The following is a 27,574-nucleotide window of genomic DNA, read 5'->3' as shown; positions in this document are numbered from 1 at the left end:
AGTGATGGGACCAGATGCCATGATCTTCGTTTTCTGAATGCTGAGCTTTAAGCCTACTTTTTCACTCTCCTCTTTCACTTTCATCAAGAGACTTTTTAGTTCCTCTTCACTTTCTGCCATAAGTGTGGTGTCATCTGCATATCTGAGGTTATTGATATTTCTCCCAGCAATCTTGATTCCAGCTTGTGTTTCTTTCAGTCCAGCGGTTCTCATGATGTGCTCTGCATATAAGTTAAATAAGCAGGGTGACAATATACAGCCTTGACGTACTCCTTTTCCTATTTGGAACCAGTCTGTTGTTCCATGTCCAGTTCTAACTGTTGCTTCCTGACCTGCATACAGATTTCTCAAGAGGCAGGTCAGGTGGTCTGGTATTCCCATCTCTTTCAGAATTTTCCACAGTTTATTGTGATCCACACAGTCAAAGGCTTTGGCATAGTCAATAAAGCAGAAATAGATGTTTTTGTGGAACTCTCTTGCTTTTTCCCAACCAGGGATCAAATCCGTGTCTCCTGTGTTGGAAGTGCAGTCTTAACCACTGGAGCACCAGAGAAATCCCCAAACCATTTATATCTCTACTTGAATTGTGAGAAACCAGGAAAACACTCAAAATCTCCACTGTACACACCCAAAGTCAATTACCAGAGCTTTGGCGGTACCCAGCAATCAGCAGCCAGGCTGCCCACAGGCCCTCCTCTCTTCCCCCAGCCAGCCAGGGGGCTGTCCACCACTGGTTTCCAGAATCCTCGATGTTACTTTCTCCTCTAGCTCCATGAGCAGATTGAAAATCGTGTGCTGACTTTTTAATTAAAAATAATAATAATGAAAGGACTAAACACAGAGTTGACTAGAAACAAACCATTATTCTTCCTTAATCACTTAAGGCTGAGCAATTTATCTTTCTATTTGGCAAACTCTCAAAAAGAATAAATCAATGTTATTCTGAAATTCAATGACTCGGAGGTTTTGGAGAAAAATAAACCTCCCAAGGCATCACAAAAAGGCAAGAACCAGGATGAGTTCCACCAGTGAAAACAGATCATCAATTTTACTAGATATATACGAGCTAACCCCAAAGCACCTTAACTTCTTTATGCCATCTTTTACATTTTTGATATTGATTTCATAAAAATGTCCCCAATTATTCAAAAGCAAGCTCACTTTACATATAAAGTTTTCTGATAAAAAGCAGATACATTCTGTTTCATCACCATATTGTCTAACATTTCAAGTTGTAGAGATTTAAAATGCCTGGTACCTATATTCAAGCACAAATAATGTTACAAAACAGGTGATTATCAGCTTGGAAGTCTTTCAACTTGCATATGCATGACTTCACAACTGACATAGCATGATCAAAAGTGTTAATTCATTTGTTTTTATCATGTCCTATATTCCTAAAACTCACAGAAGTAACCTACAAAGTATTGCTCATTGTAGAAAATTCAAGAAATATATGTAGGAAGAAAACCCTCCATATCAAGCCCATCTTTCACTTTTACCTCCAGGGGTGACCACTATGATAAGTTTGTTATCTCTCCTTCTGAAAGCATGCTGCCCTAGAGGATATAATGTTAGCTATAAAGGGCTACATGATATTAAATAGCCACATTTTTTAAAAGTAAAAGTGAAATTAATAGTATATTTGGTATAATCCATTATATCCCAAATATTATAATTTTATCATGCGGTCAGTATAAAACTATAGTGGGATGTTTTGCATTCTTTGCTGGTACTGGGTCTTCAGAACCCAGTGTATGTTTTATACTTGCAGAATATCTCACTTCAAACTGATCACATTTCAAGCACTCAGTAGCTACATGGGACAGTGGCTATCTACTGGACCATTTGGCCCCACATGTTTCTTCCTATATAGATCGAGAGTATGGTGTGTGTGTGTGTGGGCATGCGTGAAAAAGAAAGAAAGAGAGAGAGGTATGGGATGGTAGATCAGTTAAGAGGTCTTTGCTGCCAGTAACAGAACTAATAATAGCTTAAATAATAAAAGCCCTAATTAGCCTGTGTAACAGAAATCAAGATTTCCAAAGCTATCATTTCCAAGTCTGGGCCAACAACTAATAGTCAAGGCTCTGGTTTGGTGTCTCTGAAGGTCTCTCAACCTTTCTCATGGTTGCAGGATGGCTGCTGTCAGTTCAGAGAATGCATCTTCATCTACCAGCCTCCAAAGACAGGAAGCAGGATGGCTGGAGAAGTGAGAATAGGCCCTCCCTTTATTCATAGAAGGAAAAGCCTCTCCTAGATTCCCCCTTTATAGCTCACGGGCCAGAACATATCACATAGCCTTCCCTAATCACAGGAAAACTGAGTAAACAGGTGTCAAGGAGAGTGGGGTCAAGAAGATAGCAGGTAGGCCCCCATAGATCAAGTACAACTCTAGGAGTGGAGTTCCCAGCTAAAACGGCACATTCGCTGTAAAGTCAGACAGACTTTAAACACACAACCCACATGGGCTGTGCCAATTTACACTTCCTCCAAAAATGGATTTAAAAAAACTATGTTTCACCACATCTGCAGCGGCACTGGCGTGATTGGATTTTCAAATATCCCTTTACAGTTTACGCTTTTATGAGCACAGCCTTCATTCTGCCCAGAAGTTAGATGACTTCCCCAGGTCATAGCAAGCAGAGACTGACCCAAGAACCACATCTTAAATCCAGGTCTTCTGTTGACACACTGCTTCTTCTATTCTCAGCTGAGATCTGCCTGACAAGAATCGTTTATGGAAACTGAATGCATAATTACAGAACCTTAAACTCAATTTTATGACCAGTCTGAACACCCAGTGTAAGTTTCAGTCCCTTTCTAGCATAATCTCTGGCCTTTGTGAAAACCTATACACCGAATCCTCTTCTGAGCACCAGGCAGACAGATCCTGGGACCCTGAATGACCTTTCTGTTGTGATCTGCTCAGGATAATTTTTATTCTTGAATAAACAATAAAAATCTCACAGTGCTTTGTGCTCATCATCTAATGTGATTTGAAAAACAGAAAAAAAATTTAAAAACCTGTAAGATTGGCATAAATGTCCAAATTTACTTAAGTCATCACCACTGAGACTTAGAGAAGTAGAGTGATAGGGTCAAGATCAAATATGTGAGCAGGAACCCAAGTCTTAGATTCTTGAGCATGAAAGAAAGGCTTAGATGCTAGTGGTGAGGAGAGGATTCCATTTCTCATATTATCAAAACCTTCCCAATGGTCTAGGCACTGGATGTAGTAATAATTACAGCTCACACCTACACAGCGTCTACTATGTGCTCATCACCATTCTGAGCCCTTTGTATTTGTTATCATACTGAATTTTCACAGTAGTTTTATAAGGTTGTGTATCAGTCAGCTATTTCTCATAACAAAGAGACTTTCAGAAGCCTACAGTAGGTGTTCAGTTCTCATTAACGTGTATGTAGCTGGGCTGCCGTTCAGTTGATTAGAGGAGGCTCAACTATATGTGGCTCTAAGTCAAGGACTGGGTTCAAGTTTGTTCTGATTATCTTATCACTTAATGACCAATGGGTTATCTGACAGAAATCAAAAATTTCCAAAGGAAAAACAGAAACACCTGATTCCTTATATATGTAGGTTTCCTATGGTCCCCATAATTATACTCACATCCTATTGGCCTAAGCAAGTTACATGACCAAGCCCAAAACTCAATAGAATGGGAAATATGTTCCACCCATAAAGGCTGACGAGGACAGAGGGTAACTATCTGCTGTACAATAATTTACTTTAGGAGAATTTTATTATTATTCCTTGTCTTTAAGGTGCAGAAACTAAAGAGAGATTAAGAAACATTCTGAAAGTTTCTGTGCAGCTAAAAAGTTCTAGAGTTGAGATGAAGTAATGGTAAGATGAGTAAGACTCACTCTGTCTAGAACATGCTTCTCTTTCTTAACTCTCACATTCATCAGCACAACAAAAAAAATCTGGTGCACCATCTCAATTTCCAGCTTTACTTAATCTTTTCAGCCACATCTATTGTCATGTCAACAAATTCACAGAAACCAACCCCCATCGTGTGTCTGTCTGTCTAACTCAAAGGGTTCACACTCATTGGATTGCACATAGAAATCGTATTTTCTCAGTGTTCCTAAATAGGAACTGTAGTCACTCCAGTGTCTGGGCAGAAATGGGAGATCTCCAAAAAGCAGAGAAATTCCACAATGTCCATCTGTATCACAGGATAGAATGGAATTGAGAATAGGTCACTAGATTTGATAAATAGGCGGTTGCTGATTGAGCTGTCCTGTGAAATTCCTGGGTGAGGGCATCACCTGACGTGGGTTTCTTTAGAGCAATATGTGTCAAATTGTGGTCCGCTGGATCAGCACCAGGAGCACTACTTGGGAACTTGATAGAAATACACAGTCTCAGGCCCCACCCCAGACCCACAGAATCAGAATCCGGAGGCGCGAACCAGCAATTTGTGTTTTATCAAGCTCTCAGAGGCTTCTGATGCTGCTTCTAAATTTAAGAACCACTGCTCTAAGGGATTCTGAGCACACAGAGAAACACAGCTGCTACAGTGTTACAGGCGCTGACCTGCTAAAAAGGTTAACAGCTTTCTACTCTACTGTAGCTTTCACACTCTTGGTTCCCTGAGCTCCGCCTTCACTTTACAGCATATACAATGGATGGGTTTGCTTCCAGTCTTAGCCAGTGCCTGCAAGGAGGACCCCACTCTGTGTTAACTTGGGGTTTGGCTTCTCTAGAGATGGAAAGTTGGCAACATTTTCCTTTTTGAAAATTATGTAAATCATCTTGGATTGGATCTGAATCATTTTTTTTTCTTTTGCCATAAAGAATTTCAGTAGGATAATTGATGAAACTTGAATAAAGTGTGCAGATTAAATGATAGTGGTGTTTCAATGTTAATTTCCTGATTTCCGCAATTGAAATGTGGTTATGTCAGAGAATGTAATCGTTTTTAGGAAACACATGCTGACATATTTAAACTTAAAGGGGCATACTATTTACAACTTACTCTCAGATGGTTCAGGAAGAAAAATTGTGTGTATCTGGGTATGTGTGGAGACAGAAAAAATAATGATAAAGCAAATGTGGTAAATATAAGTATTTGGCATGTCTAAGTGAAGAATATGTGGGAACTCAATTTTGCCAACTTTTTCTATTGTTTCAAAATAAAAGTTTAAAACGGAAAAGCAAATAGAATCACCATGACAGTATGCACGCAACCAATTTCACAGGCTCTCAAGTTATTATTACCAAACGTGTCCTCATTATAAGCCACTTCATATACTTGTGGCTTCAAGTCCAGACAGTTGTGAATCCATAGTGAGTTCACAGCATGTTCAGATTTATCTGGTTCACTCTCTCATTTTACACCTATTGAAAAGGAAACCCGACAGGTTAAGTCTCTCCCCGCAGGGGAACAGAGCCTGTCAGGATGACCTACCAGTTCAAGTCATCTGTGCCTGGAATTGCCTCTGCCAACACACTCTCAAGGTTAGGGGTGTGGAAGAGCATGGTAAGGGTGCTCTTTGGTTTCCAGAGAAGGTTTTCAGGCAGGAAACAGCTTTGTCTTAGTATGAGGCACCCCTTGAAGTGAAAATACTATTTCTCAACAGAGTCATCAGAATAAGAAAGGGCCGGGTACTTCAGGAACACTGAATTCATGTTTTTAATGTTTAGTATTTTTGAGGACTATGGGAAGGAGCACAGTACAATTAGAGTCAGAAAACTGTGGGTTAAAATTTACTAATTAGCTTGAGCAAACGGCTTCATTTCTCTAAGCCCCGATCTCTGCCTCCACAAGAGATGGGTGGCAGTACTTCTCTCAGTGCAGTGACTTAAATCAAATGAAAGGATCCTGGAGGGATGTGTCTGGGGCCATGGTGATCGATGAGTTCTTTGCTCCCAAAAAGAGGATGGCTGACTTTTGGGCAGAGAAGCTGATGGCAAAGATCCAGCTTGCAAGGGTCAAGAGGAAGATGCCTGGGCGGAGGGTGGGGGTGGGGCAGGTAGGAAGCAGTTCCTAAAAGGAAGCTTCCGAGGTTTCTGACCTAAGACCTAGGATCGCAGGACAAGGACTTTTCATTCACACACTCATGGGTGTGGGATGAAGACCCTCTCCACCACCTGGATCTTCAGTAAAGCATATAGAATAGTGAGATTTCATTTTTAATTCATACATCCTCAGTGGTGTTGGGTTTCCCCCTGCAATTCCCTGACTAATTAGAAAGGCATTACAGTATAGTCAAGTGCCTTGGTTTCAAACTAGGACAAATCTGACCAAAAAAAAAAAAAAGGCAATTTGAAATTGTGTGATGTGGGGCAAGTTCCTGAAATTTTGTGAGGTTCAATATCTTCTACTCATAAAATGGTTGGTAATTGTTCCGGTTACCAATGCTGTGTCATAAGTCACCCCTGAACTAGAGATGTGAAACAATCACAATTTCACTTTGGCTCATTGTTTCGTGGGTCAAGAATTTGGAAAAGGCTCAGCAGTTTCCATCAACAGGGTCCCTTGTGGTCCCACATGGCTATAGTCAGATGGGCCCCTCCCACATCCACGGGGCCACAGGACCCATGCATGACCTTCAAGCACAGCAGCCTTAGGGTGGTTGGACCTCCTTATGTGCAACTGGCTTCCTAGGTCTATAGGACCAAGTGAGCTTTCTGACCACCTGGTGATACTGGAAGTCAGGGAGCATTTCTTCCTCCACGTCCTACTGGTCGTATTGGTTTACAAGTCCATTCAGAGCACAGGGAGGATGTGGGTTCTACCTGTTGCTGAGAGGACCACTGAGGAACTTACAGACGTGTTTTAAAGCTGCCACTGCCCTTGTGGCTCAGATGGTAAAGAATCTGGCTGCAATGCAGAAAGACCTGGGTTCAATCCCTGAGTCTGGAAGATCCTCTGGAGAAGGGAATGGCAACCCACTTCAGTATTCTTGCCTGGAGAATCCCATGGACAGAGGAGTCTGACAGGCGACAGTCCATGGGGTCACAAAGAGTCATACACGACTGAATGACTAGCTTTTTTTTTTTTTTTAATAAGATTACTGAAATCACTAGACATCCAATAATTGTATTCTACACATTGAGTTATTTTTGAGATTTTTATAGTTACTGGGTTATAGCAGAATAACAGGGTGCTACTTCTCATCAGTCAGAGAGACGTATGTTATGAGAGAAACATGGGTAGATGATATCATTTCATCAAGCCACAGTTTTATAAAAACCTAGTCACTTGAAACCAGGCTAGTGACTAGTTGAATGCCATCGATTGCTCAGATAACCAGACTGAATGACTTTTCCAGGTCCTTACAATGCATGGATCGCTAGTGTCCCTCCCCAGCGCTGTGTGAATGTCACTGAATGGTAAGAGGCTGTCTAAATGGGCAGAGATATTGATTTTCTTTTCTACCTTTTCTGAAAGCTCTTTGCTTACCAGGTGCTGAGCAAACATCAGGCAAATAGCAGACCATGTAGAAACAGATCAAGTAAGCAGCAACAAAGGCATTCATGGCTTTCTGACCGTGAGGCTGGTTAAGTTCAGGAGCCCACAACTCTGGTTTTCTATTGGAAAGTACACACCTTTATTCACACTCTGCTCTCTGCCAATTGATAATACAACTCACCTAGTTGGTACTAAGTATCATCATGGAAAATGTTCCCAACCAACCCACAGAAATGAAGAGAGGTGAACATCTGTTCAGAGTGTGAAGGACAGGGTGTGCTGTTTGTTTCAGAGGATAGGGTGTGCATGCCAGGTGTTGGGGCAAAATTGCTTATAACCTTGGAAATGGTAAGAAAGGTCTGTCTTAGTCTATCTCAGTGGTGACAGATAAACCAGGATTTCTTTAATATAGAGGACATTGGAGAAACCACCCATAGACTCTATATTGTCATTGTCACCCAGGGAAATTGAGTTGTGGTCATCTATTCTCAGGAAGAAAAGTCAACGTTTCCCCAGGGAAGCCAAGGGGAAGCAGATTAGAAGTCACCTGCTACTCACACCATCGAAAGGAAACCAGTGACTAGGATGGAGAAGGGTCCCTCTGGATTCTAATTGGCTCTGTTTCCAATGTGAATTCCTAGAGAACCACAAAAGGGAATCTGCAAAGAGTGATACTTTTTAGTGATTTCACCAGATTTTCTATGGACTATAACTTTCCACAATATGGTAAAAAGCATAATGGCCCATTCAAGGGCTTGGTGTTAGGTTTTTGCAACATTCTTTAAGGAAAATTCCATAAAAAGACAGGTGTGCTAGGCTCCTCCTTTGGAGCACATTTTTGGCACTTGGTTTGAAGATCATCAATTTTGCCCTCAACTGTAGATAAGAACAGGATGCAGTGATTTCATTTCAAGCCCGAAAACAAAGTTTGCATTTTCTGCCCAGTTGCTAGAAGGAGCAAAAGAAGAAAGCCACCTTGTCTGACCTTACGAAGATGGCAGTCTTGCCTTCCCTGAAATGAATGGTAAAGTTATTTAAAAGTGTTGAGAGAGAAAAAAGAATAAGGTCTAAATGTCTCCATTCTGTATGTTATTCCTTGGCTTCAAGGACAGAAAACCAGAGATCAGGCAGGCACAGGACCTCTCCCTGAACCCATACACTTCTGCACCTGCCATCTCTCTGCACTCAGGCTTATTCTGCTGAAGATAAACTTGATTTCTTCATGCTATTCTTGTTGCTGTTTGGGTTGTTTTTTTTTCTTTTTAAATTTTATTATTTGTTGGAAAACAATTGCTTTACAATATTGTGTTAGTGTCTGCTGTACCATGAAGTGAATCAGCTATACATATATCCCCTCCCTCTTGACCTTTCTCCCACCCACCCCCATCCTACCCCACTAGGTCATCACAGAGCACCGAGCTGAACTCCCTGTGCGGTACATCAGTTTCCCACCAGGTATTTCACACATGATAGTGTATATATATCAGTGCTACTCTCCCAAGTCGTCCCACCCTCTTCCCTCATCCCATGTCTGCACATCTGTTCTCTATGTCTGCATCTCTATTTTTGCCTTGGAAATAGGTTCATCTGTACCGTCTTTCCAGACTTCATAAAGTGACCTATTTGCTTTTTCTGTGGAATCATTTCGGAGCATAGCAACCCTGAATAAGATTCCCTTTCTCTTCAATAAATCTTTCATTTTAAAAAATCAAATAAATACTTAATGATTTCCTACTGTGCACCTGCTACATCTGAGAACTGAGAAACAAAGGGGATCAGGGTTCATATCTTCCAGGGCTTTGTCTGCCACTGGGAGGCACAAGTGTACCTTATTCGTAGAGCAATTAATAGATGATGTTGCAGTGGTAAAGAATCCACCTGCCAATGTGGGAGATGCAAGAGACCCAGTTTCAATCCCTGAGTTGGGAAGATCCCTTGGAGAAGGAAATGGCACCCCACTTTAGTATTCTTGCTTGGAAAATTCTATGGATGGAGGAGCCTGGCAGTCTATAGTCTATGGTGTCGCAAAAGTCAGACACAACTGATCACACAGGCACATATGTTGAAATTCAAAGAGAAAACAGTCTCAAAACTCTAGGAGTCTGCTGCTGCTGCTGCTAAGTCGCTTCAGTCGTGTCCGACTCTGTGCGACCCCATAGATGGCAGCCCACTAGGCTCCCCCGTCCCTGGGATTCTCCAGGCAAGAACACTGGAGTGGGTTGCCATTTCCTTCTCCAATGCATAAAAGTGAAAAGTGAAAGTCTAGACTCACCTAGAAGTCTAGGTGAGTCCAAATTGACAATAAAAACTTTGAGCAAATTGCCCTTCCTTCAAATTCAAGATAGCAGTCCCAGAAAGGCTGTGACAGTGTTCACACAGCATCTTGCTTTTGGGGTGATTTTGCAGAACACATCAACATGCCATGTGTTTTTTGCCAAGAGATCTATTTTTCAGGAGATCTATTCAACAATTAAATAATAAGAACTTACTCTAAAGACACCTTAAGGGTACATAGAACTTTTCAGTTTTCATATAAATTGAATGTGTAAAAGTGATTGAGAGACTTCACTGGTGGTCCAATGATTAAGATTCTGTGCTTCCAATGCAGGAGGCGTGTCTTTCAGCCTGCAAACTTCTTGGAAAGGGGTCAAAGTCCAAATTCTTTTATGTGAAATAAAACATGATGGAGCTCATCATGGGCTTCCCCGGGTGGCTCAGTGGTGAAGAATCCGCCTACAATGTGGGAGACACAGGAGACTCAGGTTCGATCCCTAGGTCAGGAAAATCCCCTGGAGGAGAGCATGGCAACTCACTCCAGGATTCATGCCTGGAGAATCCCATGGACAGAGGAGCCTAGCCAGTTACAGTCCATGGGGTTGCATTCATGTTTGGAAGTAAAAAAAAAAAAAAGTGAATAGAAATCATGACCTGTCAGATAACGTCAGGCTCCCAGTGCAGACGAGGTGGTGGTGGAGCTGGTAACAGAGCTCTCACAGGCCCACTGCTCCATAAATGCAAAACTGTCATACGGAAAGGGCAGACTATTTGTTCTCTGAAAGTGAAACAAAATGTACTTTTACAATTGGTTTTGTCTGCCCCTAAGAAATTACAGTTTAACAGCGGGTACCATACCCAAGTTCAAGAACTGTGTGATGGTGCTAAATGACTATTCAAGTCCCAGCTGTATGGTTTAAACAACTTGTTTTCCGGGGTTACCAAAAATGCCAATGGCTGTGATCAGGAAACACAGCAGATATCACAGAATGGGGAGGGTATGGGCAATGGGATGTGTGTGGATTTTCTGACACACGAACGTTGAGGCACGAGTGCCTGCGCCTAGATAGGAGGCCTGTGAGGACACGTGCAGATTTATAGGGAAACCAGCCTGGCTGGGTCATGGCAGAGGGACTGCAGGCTGGGCAGAAGGGGTGAGAACGCTCTGGCTCCTCGAGTCCCAAACTAAAGCACCTCTGCATTCCCCAGAAGTGGTGCTGGTGACTACAGAGAAAAGTATAGAATGTAGACATGTGACAGGGTGACAGCAACTTCCCTAGCTGACCCTCTGCCTTCCCCACAAATCTCTGGCTAGAGAGGAAACAAGCAAGGCTGCCAGGAAATGACGTGTTCTTCTGGCCGGATCTGCCTGAGCGCCTAACCCAGGAAGGACCATCTTCACACCTGAGGCAGCCCCAGCCCTCTAATCACACCCAGCATTGGAGTCATTGCAGCTGAGGCCCCAGAAATAATGTCACAGACACAAGTCCCATCCCTCTGTGCCATCTCCAAATTCCTGACCCACAGCATCCATAAATTAATGGTTGCTTGAAGCCCCTACGCCTCAGGGTAATTAGTCAGCTGAACACAAACACTGACCTCTTGACCTGTCTCCATTCCCTTCTTGGCTTCTGGCATTTTTTATTGCAGCCCAGTTTGATTTTTCATACCTTTGTGGTTAATACGGTTATTTTTTTTTTCTGCTTAGATGCTTCTGAGACTTTGTCTCTATTGCTGCAATGCAAATATTCCCTGGAATATGACTAAGTATATATAGATCTCACATTATGACTCTTGCTGAGAATGTGGTGAGCCTTTCCAATTATAAAATCAAGTGTTTTGCTTTGTGTCTCTTCCAGTGGCTCCGAACAGTTTCTCCCGGCAGGAGTACTGTTAGCAGCACTGCCAAGCTGAGGAGCCAGCTCCCTGGTAAATTGGGAACCTTCAGTCTGAGTAACTCCCCACTACTGCGTGCCTCCTGTTACTGCCCTAGGTCTAAGGGCCAGCAGCAGGAGACAGTCAAGCAGCTTCTGAGCTGGACTGAAGGCTCAGTTTACTCTTCATCACAGTGAACACAAGCAGTGGAAGGGTCACCAGTTAACATTCAGATCTCTCAGGACTGGAGGTTCAACCTTCGTCCTTTCTAATGTCCACGTAACCCACCCCTACAGGATGCTGCCTGTTATACAGTCCATCCGTTAGATCTCAGAAATGATGCCTCACTGGCTATAAACTCTAAGCAAGATAATCCATCCAGAATGCTGGCATCAATACACACAAATAAGACAAAAAAGTCTGGGATCCCCCTGGTGGTCCTGTGGTTAAGACTTTGCTTCCAATACAGGGGGTGAGTGCAGGTTCAATCCCTGGTCAGTGAGTTAAGATCACACATGCCTTGCAACCAAAAAACAAGAACATAAAACAAAAGCAATATTGTAACAAATTCAATAAAAACTTTAAAAATGGTCCACATTAAAAAAAAAATCTTTAAAAATTAAAAAAAAAGATAAGAAAGCCCACCCTTATCACCTCCTTTTGAGGCTTTTTAGTAAGGAGTTGAAGCTTCTGAAGTAAAAACACACAGGCAGCTTGAAGATGGAGATTTCCAGGGCACCAAGAACTGGTTATTTGACCTTAAATTACTCCCATTAGATATCAGTTGTGTTTGCTACTGAGCAGGCATTCAGGAATGTTCCCATCCCCCCATTAACTAGAACTTTTATGTTGAATCTGTTTCTCTGTTGTATTTCCTGTGTGAGTGCTTAGTGTTCAGTCATGTCTGACTCTTTGCAACCCCATGGATTGCAGAGTCTCTCACACTGCAGGCGGATTCTTTACCATCTGTGCCCCAAGGGAAGCCCTATATCCCATGACATACACATCGACAATTTTCTCTTCACCATTTTTATCTCTTTCTGATAAAACTGTGAAAATTTACCTTTATCATGACCAATCTGTTTCTGCATTGTCAATTCTGCTCTTTGCTGCTTTCAGAAAAATGTTCATTTTGCTTTTGTGCTTGGTATCCTCTTATTTGTGCTAGTTGTGTGACTCTGCGACCCCATGGACTGCAACCCACCAGGCTCCTCTGTCTATGGGGATTCTCCAGGCAGGAATACTGGCGTGGGTTGCCATGCCCTCCTCCAGGGGATCTTCCCAACCCAGGGATTGAACCCATTGCACGAGGATTCTTTACCAGCTGAGCCAGTAGGGAAACCTGCTGGCTCATGTTTGAGTTGTTCTATGTTTCATCAATTCCCTTTTTGTTTTCGTCCTGATGTGTTTTTTCCTCTCAGTCTTACAAATTTGTAGCATTAAAATCCTGATTTATGTCCTAATCAATATATCAAGAATATCCTTCTGGCTCTGATGTTGAATCAATTTTTTGTACAATGCTTCTGCCTGAGTCTTCAGCATGACCTGCCTACCTTGTTCCTAGTATTTTTCTTTCCAGTTCTCCTATATGGGTTCCTTTTCCTCTGGGTCTTTTGTTTGTTTGTTTGTTTGTTTACTGCTATTTCTGAATGAAATAAGCTCTATCCAGATCCAGCATTTGCCCTCTGACTCACTGTTGGCTTGCACTTGGTCCTACCTAGCAGTTATACTACCTTCTCAGACACAGTGCTGGGAGCACATAGTTTGCCAAATTTCCAATGTCTAAAGGACTTTCAGGATTGAGATGGAATCTTCTCTTACACTCCCTGCATACTTCCCTGACACTCTGAACAAATGTCATGGCTAAAAATAGTGTGAACTGCCACCAGGGCTCTTCCTGGAAGTTTCTACTCACACAGATGGCACTCGGCTTTTGGGATTGACAGTTTCCAAAGTGAAATGCCCACCCTGGGCATTATTCTTCTCATGGCCATGACTGGAAGGCAAGAAATCTCACAGTGGACAAGGATATTTGTTCCAGCATAAGTCCAAAGCAATACACATGGCCAAACCCATATCAGTGGAACAGAGAAATACCCCTCCTTTAAGTGAGGTGGGAGGTCAGAGGCGGGTAAATAAATAAAAATTGTGTAGTTCAACCAGTGGACGTTTCTGAATCAGGCCTTGGAAGATTGTGCCCAACTGGGTCACTGTCAGGATACTCAGTAGCCCCTCCCCATCTGAGTGCCCCCCCACCACTGCAGTCTACCCTATGAACTGAGTTTCTATAACCATCTCCACTTGCCTAATGTGATGTTTCTCAGATTTGTCTTCACACTAGTTCCTTTCCTCTGGACACCAAATCTGCAAAGTGCCCTGTTGAAAGTGGACTCCAGAACCAGACCAGATGTCTCAAAAACATTTGCTCTATCCTTTACCTAGGACCCTATTTCTCCTAAAGCATCCAGAGTTTGACTTTTCTTTTTTAGCTATTGCTCATTAACTATTATTATTCTTTCATGTTAAGCTATGTGCATGTATGCTCAGTCATGTCTGACTCTTTGCAACCCATGGACTGTGGCTCCTCTGTCTATGGGATTCTCCAGCAAGAATACTGGAGTGGGTTGCCATTTCCTCCTCCAGGGGATCTTCCCAACCCAGGGATCGAACCTGAGTATCCTGGATTGGCAGGTACTTTCTTTATCAGTGAGTCACCATGGAGACATCTGAAACCCTCCCCTCCCACCAAGACACTCTTCTCTTCCCTGTAATTGTACAACGGATTATTTTTAACCTAAGAATAGCATTGGATGTCCATTTGCACTGTCATATTTTATTTAGTCCATATAAGCCAATCACTTCAATATGCTAATGTCCTTTGGTGTGAAGATCCTCGTCCATGAACTGGACCATTCCTCCTGAATTAGAATCATGCCTCAGCTGTTGATAGAAATAGTTCCAGTTACCCCACTATGGTCCTTCTACTACTAGATAAGTTTCATCGGCACCTTGATTCATCCAATAATATAGCTGCTTTGTTTCTTTTTCCAAAGAATTCTGGGTGCTCAGTTTCTCCATCAAACATCCTTCTTTCCTGTATGGGTATCTTCAGTAGAATTGGTCTACACACAGCCTCACTTTCCCACCATAGATGTTAGCTCCTGTCCTGCATGTGGTAGGAAAAATACTGGCCCCCAAAGATGTCCATGACCTAAACCTTAGGTCATGAATCCTTAGGTCATTCATGAGAGCCCATGAATATGTTATGGTACATGGTGAGAGCTAAGTAAAGTTTCTAATCAGCTGGCTTTAAGATAGGGAGATTATCCTGGGTTATCCAGAGCTCGATCATCACAAATACTTCATCAGATGGAAGCAGAAGAGGACGTGGTGCCATGTAAGAAGACTTTGATCCACTGTTGCTACCTTAGAAGTTGGAGGAAGGGTTTGTTGTTTAGTCCCTAAGTCGTGTCTGACTCTTTTGCAACTCCAAGGACTGTAGCCCGCCAGGCTCCTCTATCCATGGGATTTCCCAGGCAAGAATATTGAAGTGGGTTGCCATTTCCTTCTCCAGGGGATCTTCCCAACCTAGGGATTGAACCCATATCTCCAGCACTGGCAGGTGGATTCCTTACCACCGAGCCACCAGGGAAGACCTAGAGGAGGGGGACCATGAACCAATGAATGCATGCATCCTGTAGCAGCAAAAAAAGGCAAGGAAATGGGGCCTTTGGAAGGAATACAGCCCTGCTCACAGCTCAATTGTAGACTTCTAGCCTTCAGGACTGTAAGAAAATAAATTCATGTTGCTTTAAGCTACTGAGTTTGGAGATGTGTTAGAGCAAGCATAGGAAAGGAGACTTCAGAATGAGAGGCTGTTCCCTCCTGGCATTTCTCAGAGTGCAGATCTAAGCACATGATGGTTTCTGTACCTTCCAGGAGCACAACTGCAAAGTCGGTGCGTGACTTTCTTCATTTGTTCTGCATTGCTGGTCTGGGGCTCGTTAATGCCGCGCACTGGGTGCTCTGTGCATTAAGTAGAAGAATCGATCACTCTGACCTTTATTCTTTGTTGGTGTTTCGTCATTCGTGGGCTGCTTGGCTTGACATATGAATTACTCTCCAGCCTCCTGGTGCAGGGGATGCACAGTCACCAGCCCCCGTGTATTTTAGACATATGCCAGTTGTCATTTCTACACACATCTCCTTTTCCACTCTTTCAATCTGGGATTGTTCCACTGGCAATTAATGAAATATGGATAAGAGGAAAGAACCGACAGGGCATTGCTATTGACAAAGAGGTTAGCCTTTGAGGAAGATGAAAAATACATGCCCTTTAGGAAGAACCCACGGAGAAATGGAATATTCAGTCCCCCCTTGCCAGGACTGAACCCTGTTCCTTAATTCATTGGTCTATGGTCCTAACCCCAAAAACCAAACTTCAGTGTGTGTGAGTTTAAGAAAAGGAGATTGTAAATTTTCAAGACTCCACTTATGTTCTGTAGCCGACTACTTTTTGGCTTGTTCGCCAACTGAAAACGTATAAAGAAACAATGCAACCTATATTATAGCCAATCAACAGTCAGCATATCCTTCCACGCTGAAGACATACCAGGCGTAAAGAATGTCTCAGGAAGCAAACAAGTCTAGAGGGTTTTCACTGCCCTCTCACCTCCTTTGTCTTAATCCTCCCTCTTCCAGGGCCTCCCGGTTCTAAGCCCTGCATCCTTTGTTATTGCTTTCAGTAAGCACTTCTCCCCGACTTGCAAGAAACTGCCCGAGAATTTGAAAATGACCTTTTCCATAAACTCCCATTCCTTCCTTGCACCAATCTCAATCAGCATCGTCAAGAAAAGCCGTCTCACTAATGAGCTCCTGCACACGTGTTGCTAAGTGGTAACACCTGGATGTGTTGCCGTCCCCAGAGGACTTGTTCTCCAAATCTTTTCAAGCAGAGACATAATCTGGATGCTGAAGGCTTAACTCTTCATGGCTGGAACCCAGTCAGTGTGCCCGTGTTCAGGGGAGGTGATCTGAATCATCTCCGGAAGCTCTCTTTGTGCCCCTCACATCCCATCATTTGCACCGCTGCTCAGAATTCTGCCCCTGCTTCCACACTCATAGAGGAGGTGGATCCCATAGACACGTTATCCATCCTCTGATAGACAGGAACATGTAACGTGTGCCACATGGTGTCCACCAAGGAACGGTCATTCCATATGATCCTCACCATCAGCCTGTCTGGTCAAGAATTCTACCATCTCGGTGCTATACACTGAGGGGTCCACAAACTTTCTGTAAAGGGCCAGAGAGCACCTACTTCAGACTTGTGAGCCCCATGGCCTCAGTTGTTTGCACTTGCTCAGTCTCTCTCAGTCATATCCAACTCTTTGCCACCCCATGGTCTGTCGATGGAATTCTCCAAGCAAGGAGATTGGAGTGGATCGCCATTGCCTTCTCCAGGGAATCTTCCCGACCCAGGGATCAAAGCTAGGACTCCTGCATTGCAGGTGGATTCTTTACCATCTGAGCCACCAGAGAAGCCCATGGCCTCAGTTACAACCACTCAAATCTGCCATTGCAGTGAAGGAAGCCAGAGGCAGGAGATAAACAAATGAGCACAGCAGCATTTGACAAACTTTATTTACAAAACACCCCTGACCTAGATGAGGAAATCATGACTCAGAGACCTGAGGGAGCTACTCAGAACACCTAAATAAGAAGCTAACCCCTTCCACCAGGACTGAACCCGTTCTTTCCGGTTCTGAGTCCTAGGGCTGGTTCACTGCACCACAGTGCACGGTCTTTCGCACTCAGGTAGAGCCATGACTTGAACCGAACCACCCACCCTCCCCACCCATCCTCTTTTTCCCCACACACATTTGTGGGGCAGCATCTGGGCTGGGATATCATCAGTACCCTGTGATCATGGAAGCAAAGCGAAGGCAACAAACCCATAGGACCAAGCCAGGTGCCCCTGACACTGCAGTTCTGCCTAAAGAGGCGACCGGCAGTAGACATAATTCATGAGACTTGCATTGTACCTGATGTCAGATTCACCTGTTCCTTCCAGAAGCACACTCTTGAACCCCCAGTCAAGTGTAGAACGGGACTAGGGATCCTAGGGACATCCTACCCAGCATCCTCTGTTTGGCCCATTAGCAGAAGTGGACCAGGTACCATCATCACTATGGAGGCTGTGCAGGGGAGGAAGTTTCTGGAAGCTGTGTGTTCTAGGTTCAGCTGCAGCCACTCCCTCCCAGCTGGGTGCCACGAGCACCTTCTCTGTGGGCCCTGCTGGCTTCTCTTCACTTCTTACCTCTGTACCTTTCCAGGAAGACGGAGCACTGAGTGGGCGAGTCATGTGTGAGGACACTTGGAGGGGCCGCAGCTGGCGTGGACAGGGCAGAGCCTTCGCCTCACTCCTCCTCCTCCCTGCTTATGACCTCCTGGGAGCCTTCTGTGTTAGCCTGAGGTCCTTCTGCCCTCCTGCAGTGGGAATCAGAGCCGACCACCTGGCCAGCAGACTCTGCATCAAGTCATTATGTGTGTAGCCAAAAACTATTAATATGCTAAAGCCACTGAGCCTTGCTTTGCTTCTTTTCCACATTTCTCAGGAGAACATCATTGAAAGGGTCACATCATTGTGATCCCAGACAGCATTTAGGGGTTCCTGGCATCCTCAGAAAGTCATCTTCTCAAGTGTACCCCAGTCTAACCAGCCCTGCCCCAACACCTGGCACAGCTCCTACCATCTTTTAATGTTATTTTTTGTAATAAAATCCCCGAAACCCAACTTGTGGCATTCTCTGTGGAAAGAGAACGTCAAGAGGAAGATTGAGATCAAGACGTTACACACACCTTCCAGCTGTAGTTTACCTCCTACAGGCATTCCCATCTCTGGTCTCTGTCCTTGGCTCTGCTAGAAGCATCTTTTGATCCCTCCCTAATTACACTGACTTAGCTCAAAGTATATCTTGTATACACAGCTTTAGATGATAGATAGCAATTTGTTAATATCTTGTCACTGAGAGGCAGTGACTGGAACTGTGGCCGGAGGCACACAACCGTATCCTCTCTTCTCAATTGATCGCCTTCATTCTTGAAAGATGGGCAAACCTCTCTAAATGAGGGAAATCAATACCGTGCATTCAACCATCGTTATGGCTTAACTCCCTGTTCTTTGAAAAGTTAAGCCCTGTGATTTGCCTATAATTGGACTTGCAGAGAAGTCATACCTGCCTACTCAAGGAGGAAATTAAGCCGCCAGACTCTCTGAATGTTCTCTGCCGGCTCCCTGCCCCCACCTCGGGTGAAGGACACCCGTGGGTCAAGTCTTCCCTCCACAGTCCTCTGCCTCCAGATCTTGACAGCTAAGGCCAATGATGGGTGGAAAGCGATGAATTGGAATATCTGAGTTTATGTGGCCTCCCTCTTCCCTAATCTCCCACCTCATCCAGCAGTGATGGCCTTTCTGGGTTTCTTGTTTGATGAACTGTCTTCAGCTCCTTGGTTCAAACACAGAGCTAACATGCTGCCTTGGAAATTTACCGGGAGAGAGGTGGTTATGTGCTTTTCCTGCAGGGGGTCTTCTGCAGTTAAGACACCCATGAGAATGACTTCAACTGGTTACTCTCGCCATGTTGAACTTGATTTGTCTTCCACTAGCTAAGAGCAGGAAGAGTGAATTAAAGACACGCTGAGCTGCTTTGAGGGGCTTCTCTGGTGGCTCACATGGTAAAGAATCTGCTTTCATTGCGGGAGACCTAGGTTCGACCCCTGGGTCAGGAAGATGCCCGGGAGAAAGGAATGGCAAACCACTCCAGTATTCTTGCGTGGAGAATTCCATGGACAGAGGAGCCAGGCAGCTACAGTCCATAGAGTTGCAAAGAGTTGGAGGTGGCCATCTTCATCCTATCCCTTTGTATCATTCCTCCATGGGTCCTTGTTCAGATTTCCTCTTCTTATAAAGGACACCAGCCATACTGGATAAAGGCTCACCTTAGTGACCTCATTTTAACAGAATTATCTAAGACATTGCCTCAAAAAAAAAAAAAAACCCAATCACATTCTGACACACTGGGGGTTAGAGCACTGACATGTGACTTTTTTCAGGGGGTCATAATTCAACCTGTAACAGATCTGACTCATGGCTCCTCCTTTGGCTCCCTGCATGACTTTTCGTGCCTTCACTCCTAATCCCTCTTCTGCCCCAAGATTGTTGTGAAAATTATCTGAGATGATGTACGTAAAGGTCTGAAACACCTCCTGGCACACAGTCAGCTCAATCAGTGTGAGTGGGTACTAGGTCTCACGTCCACCTCAAATATTTTCTGTAGCTTGCTTGAGATCTCATGATAGTGAACAGTAGGTATATCAGAGTCTCTAATTCACACCTGTCTGTCCCAAAGACCAGCTCTTGTCCACAATGCCACACAGCCTGTTCTTCCACGTTTTATATTCAATAAAAGTCAAGCTATATCGTTCTTCCCATGAGATGAAGACCAACTCAATACATTTCAATTCTCCCCAGCAGCTCAAAACTTAAAAGGACAGCCCCCCAGCATGGCTCTGGTATCTCATGCACCAGAAAGGAGGGTCCTTTCCCCACCCCAGGAGAGTCATGACAGATAATCAGGCCAGGGGCCAGAGGCTGGGAAGGGGTGGGGAGTGGGAAGAATATCCAGAATGCAGCAAATTGTCCAAAGAACACAGCTCTTAAAAATAAAAATTAAAACTCTCTTAATTTGTACAGTAAATTACCTAGCCTGTATCAGCTGATGATTGGGCACAATGTTTCTGGAACAGCTATTTTTGTTTTGTCTGAACCTATCAGAAAAAGAAAGTCCTCAGCCTCCCCTCCCCCGCCTCCCAGCAAGCAACCTGAGATGAATAAGGAGAGATTTAATTTTTTGTAAGCAAATACAATGTATGTTCTTATGGGTTTGGGTTTGGTCTCCTCCAGAGAGCACACCCTTGAAGTTGCTTAGTGTAGATGCACTTTGTCCCTCTCTCATCCGTAGTTCGATTTCGTTTCTCTGTGATGTGTGAGAACGGGGTCAAGAGACAAGAAGCAGGGGGTAGAGGAGTCTAGCACACAGCTGCTCAAGCCCCGGGCTCTTAGGAATCACCTGGAAAGTTCAAGAGACATGGAGGCCAGGGCTGAGTCTACTGCTCTGTTCATCCAGGCTCGGAACCTCTGCTTCCTGCATCACTGATGCACCAGAGAATCAGGAGGGGATCTTGGAGTTTGGAGTCTCCCGGAGACCTCAGTCCAGGACACACGGCGTGGCCCTCTAGGAGTTCTTCAAGAACAGGTTCCCAGGCGGCACCCCAGGCCCCCAAAACAGAATAGCCATGTTAGGGTGTCTGAGGGCCACACATGCTCAGGTTCCCCACACTCTCATGCACTGTCAGTGAGCATGCAATTCAGTATAAGCTTTCTGGGGGGCGTTTGGCAGTAACTGCCTGATGAGAATTTAAAGTCCTACCCAGCGATGAGTTTATCCTGATGACATAGTCCATAAACATCACCACAGTGTGTGTGTGTGTGTGTGTGTGTGTCTCCATCCTCTTCATATGAGGACACCAGCTGTACTCTATTAGGACCCAGGCTGCCCTCACTTGAACTAATCACATCTACAATGGCCCCGTCCCCAAACTCGATCACTTTCGGAGCTACCAGGGATGACAACTTCAACATGTCTTCTAGGGGACATAGGTCAACCTGTAATAGGCTCATTGGTAAAGAATCTGCCTGCCAGTGCAGAAGACACCAGAGACTTGAGTTCAGTTCCTGGGTCGGGAAGTTCCCCTGGAGGAGGGCATGGCAACCCACTCCAGTATTCATGCCTGGAGAATCCCATGGACAGAGGAGCCTGGTGGGCTATGGTCCATGGGGTCACAACATGTCGGACACAACTGAGCAACTGAGCATGCCCATGACACAGAAAAGCGTAGTGTGACACAATCAATAGCATCACAGATCACAAACCAAGTGCCCTCAGCCCCACGTTAGTTCCGTGTTTTATGGTTTTTCTTCACAGGCTCACTGCAAGCCTAGATGTTCTCCTACTCTTTGGAGGCAGATTCCTAGATTGCCCCCTTTCTCCTGGCCTCTCCCTTGCCCAGCACAGTCAGTGCTAATTATCAGCTATTTAATTATCAGCACAGCAGGGAAGTGATCCCCGCCCTGATCCTTAGGAAGTTATAGGCGGTGAAGGTCAGTCGTGTCTGACTCTCTGCGACCCCAGGGACTGTAGCCTACCAGGCTCTTCCGTCCATGGGATTTTCCAGGCAAGAGTGCTGGAATGGATTGCCATTTCCTTCTCCAGGGGATCTTCCCGACCCAGGGATTGAACCTGGGTCTTCCACAGTGCAGGCAGACGCTTCACCGTCTGAGCCACCAGGGAAGCCCATTTAATTATCAGCCCGGCAGGGAAGTGATCCCCGCCCCGATCCTTAGGAAGTTATACTCGGTGAAGGTCGACTATGTTCCATGCCTCAGGGAGAGGCTGTGTGCTTTAGCGGAAAGTTCACAGCATTTAGAACTGATCAACTTGGGTGACTGCCATGTTTTCAATTTTTGGCCAATGGTCTCTGAACCTTTGTTTCCTCAAGTTCCTTTGAAACTGAAAGTGTTAGTTGCTCAGTTGTGTCGGACTCTTTACAACCCCATGGACTGTAGCCCACCAGACTCCTTTCTCCATGGGATTCTCCAGGCAAGAATACCAAAGTGGTTTGCCATCCCTTCTCCAAGAGGTCTTTCCTACCCAGGGATCAAACCCTGGTCTCCTGCATAACAGGCAGATTCTTTGCCATCTGAGCCACCAGGGAAGATTAAATGTAGTGAAAGTACCTTGTTAATGCAACTTGTAAAAGAGTATGCCAACATGCAGGGATGTCTGCCTCACCCTAGTACCGTCTGTAACTAGCATATTGTAGATTCACAAAAATGTTTGTGGACTGAAAATCTCTTCATTGAGGGGAGACACAAGGAAGGGAAGGCAGTAGGTGGAGTTGTTCCAGCAAAATCTGTGTTTGTACATGTTTCCAATTAAGGTTTAAAACCTGAACCTGAATCGTAGAATATCCATCTGTTCATTTGTAATAAAATAATACCCAGTAACACATACACCTGCTTTCTCATATTTTTTTATTTGTATAAATGTTTAAGTCAATGAACCAACTTGGGGGAGCATTCTAAAACTAAATACCGAAGCTAACTGTATGTTTTATATATATATATTTTTTTTTTTTTTTTTGAAAAGGCGAGAAGCCATGGTTAAGTTTTATGCGTGTCATTGGTCCTACATCTAAGTGGTAATGAAAGGAATCATCTGTGAAAGGTTACAGTTCATAGGAGGAAGAAAAGAGAATAAAACTGGTCTTTTAGTTATAATGTGAGGGAAGATTATAGATGCTAGGAAATACTTCTCTGACATTAAGAGCTTTATCACACATAGAATTGTAACACTGAAACCTTCCCCAGAGGTCTTTAAAAATAGTTTATAACCTCATCTCTCTGCTCATGGCAATTTCACTTATAATAGAAAACAATTAAATGACCACTAAGAGGGAACTCGTTGTATAAGTTATGGTACATTCCCCTATGGAATGTTTAGGAAGCCATTAAAAATTGAAAGATGAGAGCTATGTAGCAATGTATTAAAATTCTTATGGTCAGATACTCAACAAAGAAAGAGTGCTCAATTTTATCAATGATGTGATTACTATTATGTAAAAATTAGGTTTAAATGCAAGTTAGGATTGAACAAGAACCAAAACACAAAAGTGACTGATGGCAGTATATGGTACCATTGTAGGGGAAACGCTGTTATCTAGTTTTTTGTGTAGTAAGTGAAAATATATGTCTTAAAGGTGTTCATCCCTCTTGGAACTCTAACTGTGATCTTCACTGAGGACATGATTCAGAAAGCACTCTGCAATCTTAGGATTCTTGGTTTTTGATAACATAAGGTGCAAAACTATAGACCTCTCAAGTCATACTGTGGCGCTTCTGAGTTACAAGGAGGATGCTGTCCAGTAAGCATGGCATTCCAAAGCATCGCTGGTCTCCATTAAAAACTAATTTATGAAATTAAAAATTAATTTTATGGAAATGAAGTTAGACAGCCTTTTCATCTGAATGCACTTGGTCTGAGTTTGAAGTGACGTTGTGACAGCCATTCCTCTACTGTTATTCGAAAAGATGGAATCTGAGATAGTCTTCCTGTTCTCATGCTTCTGGGAACAACCTGCAGAGTTTTCCAACATAAGTCTATACGATGGGGCCACCGCCAACCAGGGGAGGCCAGGCAAGGTCCCCATCTGAGAGCAGAGCAGGTGAAGACTTGGGTGTGGAACCAAAATGGGTAGATGGGCACTCAGGGTGGGCAGGCAAGCTCCAGTTCCTGTACTGGAAATTCCAGTAACCAGAAGCTTTGAGAGGGGGCATCTGGTGGCTCTTTACAGGTTGAGAGTGTAGGGGAGGAAGAAACCTCCCTTGTGCTACTCACAGGTTCCCATGGCTGGCCTAATACTAAAACGGACTTGAGACAGATTAACGGAAGAAAAAGAAACAAAATTTAATTCATGCACATGGAGGTCTCATAGAATCCACAGGACCTGAGAAGTGGCCAAAGCAGGCAGCTTTTTTTAGACAAAGAAACAATAAATTTGTGAAGAATTGTCAGGACAAAGAAATTCAGGTTTGGAGTGCCCAATCTGTGAAGAATCTAAATAGAATTGAAGCTTGAGGTAGTAAATAAGGGCTTCCCAGAGTTTCAGTGGTAAAGAGATGCAGGTTCAATCCCTGGGTGGGGGAGATTGCTTGGAGTAGGAAATGGCAATCTGCTCCTCTATTCTAGCCTGGAGAATCCCATGGACAGAGGAGCCTGGCGGGCTACAGTCTGTGGGGTCACAATGAGTTGGATACAACTGAGTGACAAACACTTTCACCTTACTTTCAAGGGGTAGGGGTTAACTGTATCACAGGGAGTGTCTCTTGTTGGACTCCCCACTCCCCAAAAAGAAGTCACAGAGCAAATGGCACACCCACTACTTCTCTACATGGACAGTTTCTTGCAGAATTGAGAATTTTTCTGGCGAATAAGCCCGGGCCTTCCTGTGTCCACGTGTGGAGCAGGAAAGTGAGGAACTGCTCAGCCGCAGCCTCCCTCACCTCCCAGGGCAGCAAGGAAGGGGAGGGTTTTCAGTCACGCCTATGGTCTCTCTATTCACCCCCTTCCAGCTTCACTCCTAACGTGGAGTCTTCTGTTTTCCCTCATCCTGTATCTGAGTTCATACGGTGTAGGCAACAGAAATTGATTCTGGATCATGTAAGTGAAAGTGAATCTGTTGGAAAGTGGTGCGGAGCTCACGGTCTGTGGGAGGCTGAAGGATTGGTCCTGGGGGGCTCCAGGCTGGGCTGTGGCCAACAGTGGCAAGGATCCTTTAGGGGGTGGGGTCTGGTGAGTGAGCTTCTGAGATAAACACCCTCCAAGGGTCCTTTCTGCCCTCACACCATTTCCCCATGATGCAGACCCTGGAAGAGAGACACCCTCTGAGGCAGAGAGGCTTCAGTTCCTTTACAAGAGGTTGGTGCCTGGAATTTCACTCCCACAAACACAGAACCCAGTGGGCTTGAGGTCATCCCCCCAATATACTGGGGAACATGGCAGAAGGAGAAATGAACCTTTGGCAACAAAATATAATTGTAAAAAATTAACAGCATCCAGAACATACCCTTTTACCCATTTGCATAGTCCTGGAGCAGGTAGATGTTCAGCTACAGCTACTGCATGATGAGTTCGTTTTTGCCCAAGTGGAAAGAAAGCTTCCCTTTTGGGACAAAGCCCAGCTGTTGCCAGGAGCCTCCTCATTCAGCTCCTAAGTTTCATTTCCATCCAAGGGCTTGGGGTTCAATCTGACTGTCCCCAGATGAAGTGTCATCATTGCAAAGAGAGCACCAATTAATCTTTGAGGTTCCCTCACTCACCTTCTAGAACTTTGTTGTGGACTTACTGGCTTGTCGGGCAGGTTTTTCTTTTTTTCTTGTTTTGATGTTTCGTTTTGGCTGATTCCCAAATGTGATAGTACAGGACTGTCAATAAAAGTGGCTACTGTTGTTGCGGAAACCAGTACTGGAGAAACCAAGCACCACACTCGGAGAGTTGGATAGTCAGGTTTAGTACGCTGGCGGGCTTCCGGAAGAGTTAACACTCCAAGCTCTGAGCCCCGAACAAAGGGGTTACGGAGCTTTCTATACACAGACAGGCATGATTAAGCAGGTTTGCAGGGGCTAGGGCGATTGCAAAGAGCAGGACAAGGGTGAGTGAGATAAGCTCCAGTTCCTAGTATTCTGAGTCCCCACTTTCTGAGACCTATGTGATCCAGACTTTGTAAGGAGCAAGCTGGGTTACAGAGGCAGAAGGAGCAGGAGGTAAAATGTCTGTAAAATTTTAACTTTTCCTCTTCATTATGGTGCCTCCAGAAAACTAGGCTGTGATGGGTCCACCCCCTCCCTCTCTGAAATCACATTCATTCCCTTAATGCAAGTGTTTCATTGTTTTATTTCACCTAATGCCCCATACCACCTTATCTGCACCTAATTCTTATTCTCACAAAACTCACTGAAGGCCATCCCCATGGCCTTTTTGTTCAAAGCAAACAATAGTAAATTATCTTAGGAAATAATCAGAAAATAAGAGTGTTCATGAGATGAGCTCAGCTTCTACTGAGGGAATGAAAAAAAAAAATTATATACAAACGGAATTTGAATTTGTGGAAATGAATTCTAGAAGAGGGGTGTTCGGCCAATAGTCAGGTAACACTCAGGCATTGTCATTCCAGGTAAAGAGGGCCTTGCAGCAGGAAGGATTCAACCGGAAAAAGCGAGGGTACAGAGACATCAACGAGATCGACATCAACGTGAATGACCCTCTTTTCACGAAGCAATGGTACCTGGTAAGCATCTCGGTCCCCTTCATAATGGTTCCCATCCTGGGACTTCAGACAAAAGATGCATTTCTATTTCCTCATTAGTCTGTGGGATGCTAGCCAGCACCAGCTTGGGGGAACTTTTCTGTCCCCTCTGATCAGTATTGATTTTGCATCACCTTCCACACATCTCATTCTCTAATCGGCTTTCTTTCTGGAACTGCTAAACAGCCATAACCTTCTGGGTTCAAAGCAACTACCAAGAGCTGCTTGGTTTCTCCCAGACCAGTGTATAAGTGAAGACTTGCAGAAACATGTGAAAGTCAAGTCCAAGTTCTGGGAGGAGTAACCAGGGCCTCAAAAGGTAGAGGACTGGGAGGCAAGGATGGGGCCACAGGTGTAAGAGAAAAGAGTGGGGTGACTTCACAAGGGACAAGCAAGAGAACTCAGAGACTAAAGTCGCAGGAGTACCACCTATTGGTGCTTCCTACAATAAAGGCAGTCAATTCAGTAGAGCTTAACTGATGTAGGATTCAAGGCACAGAATCCTAGTCTGTCTGGTGAAACGAATATATTTTCACAACCTATTTGGGTGGGTTGGGTTATGTTTAAAAGAGACGGGCTCATGTGCCTCCAAACCAACCCAAACCACAGAGTATATGGAATGGAAGGGGTGACTAATTTGTAAATGTTTGTAATTTATAAACAGCCCATTGTAGGAATGCATCACAATTTTTCCCTTGGAGTTTCAGAGCTGGACTATGCTCTAGGCTTCAGGGCAGGGAATTCTATAAATCCAGTCTGGGTAACTGAATGAGTTTATGTGTGTTAGGATTGCCTAGGTATCTTACAATAACAAACAACCCACAAATCAGAGTGGAATAATAACATCAAAGCTTGTTTCTCACTCATGTTATGCATCCAACACTTTGAAATCCCTTAGGTACCCAGGCTTCATCTTAGCTGCATCCCAATCCCTGGTTACAGGAGCAACTCAATGGCGGGAGAAAAGCAAATCACGCGCTGGCTCTTAAAGCTTC

The 27,574-nt window shown here is 44.2% G+C and overlaps 1 protein-coding gene across 1 annotated transcript in view; it reads left to right on the top strand.

The window, feature by feature from the left end:
• Positions 1–27,574, top strand: part of PCSK2 (proprotein convertase subtilisin/kexin type 2) — a 240,628-nt gene that overhangs the window by 105,361 nt on the left and 107,693 nt on the right. Inside the window, exon 3 of the mRNA XM_070381797.1 lies at positions 26,448–26,561. Within this exon, the coding sequence (XP_070237898.1) occupies positions 26,448–26,561 (114 nt within the window). The remainder of the gene's footprint in view (positions 1–26,447; positions 26,562–27,574) is intronic.

Source organism: Bos mutus, chromosome 13, assembly GCF_027580195.1.
Source record: "Bos mutus isolate GX-2022 chromosome 13, NWIPB_WYAK_1.1, whole genome shotgun sequence".
NCBI classification, from domain to species: Eukaryota; Metazoa; Chordata; class Mammalia; order Artiodactyla; family Bovidae; genus Bos; species Bos mutus.
This window is presented reverse-complemented; position numbering and strand designations above follow the sequence as displayed.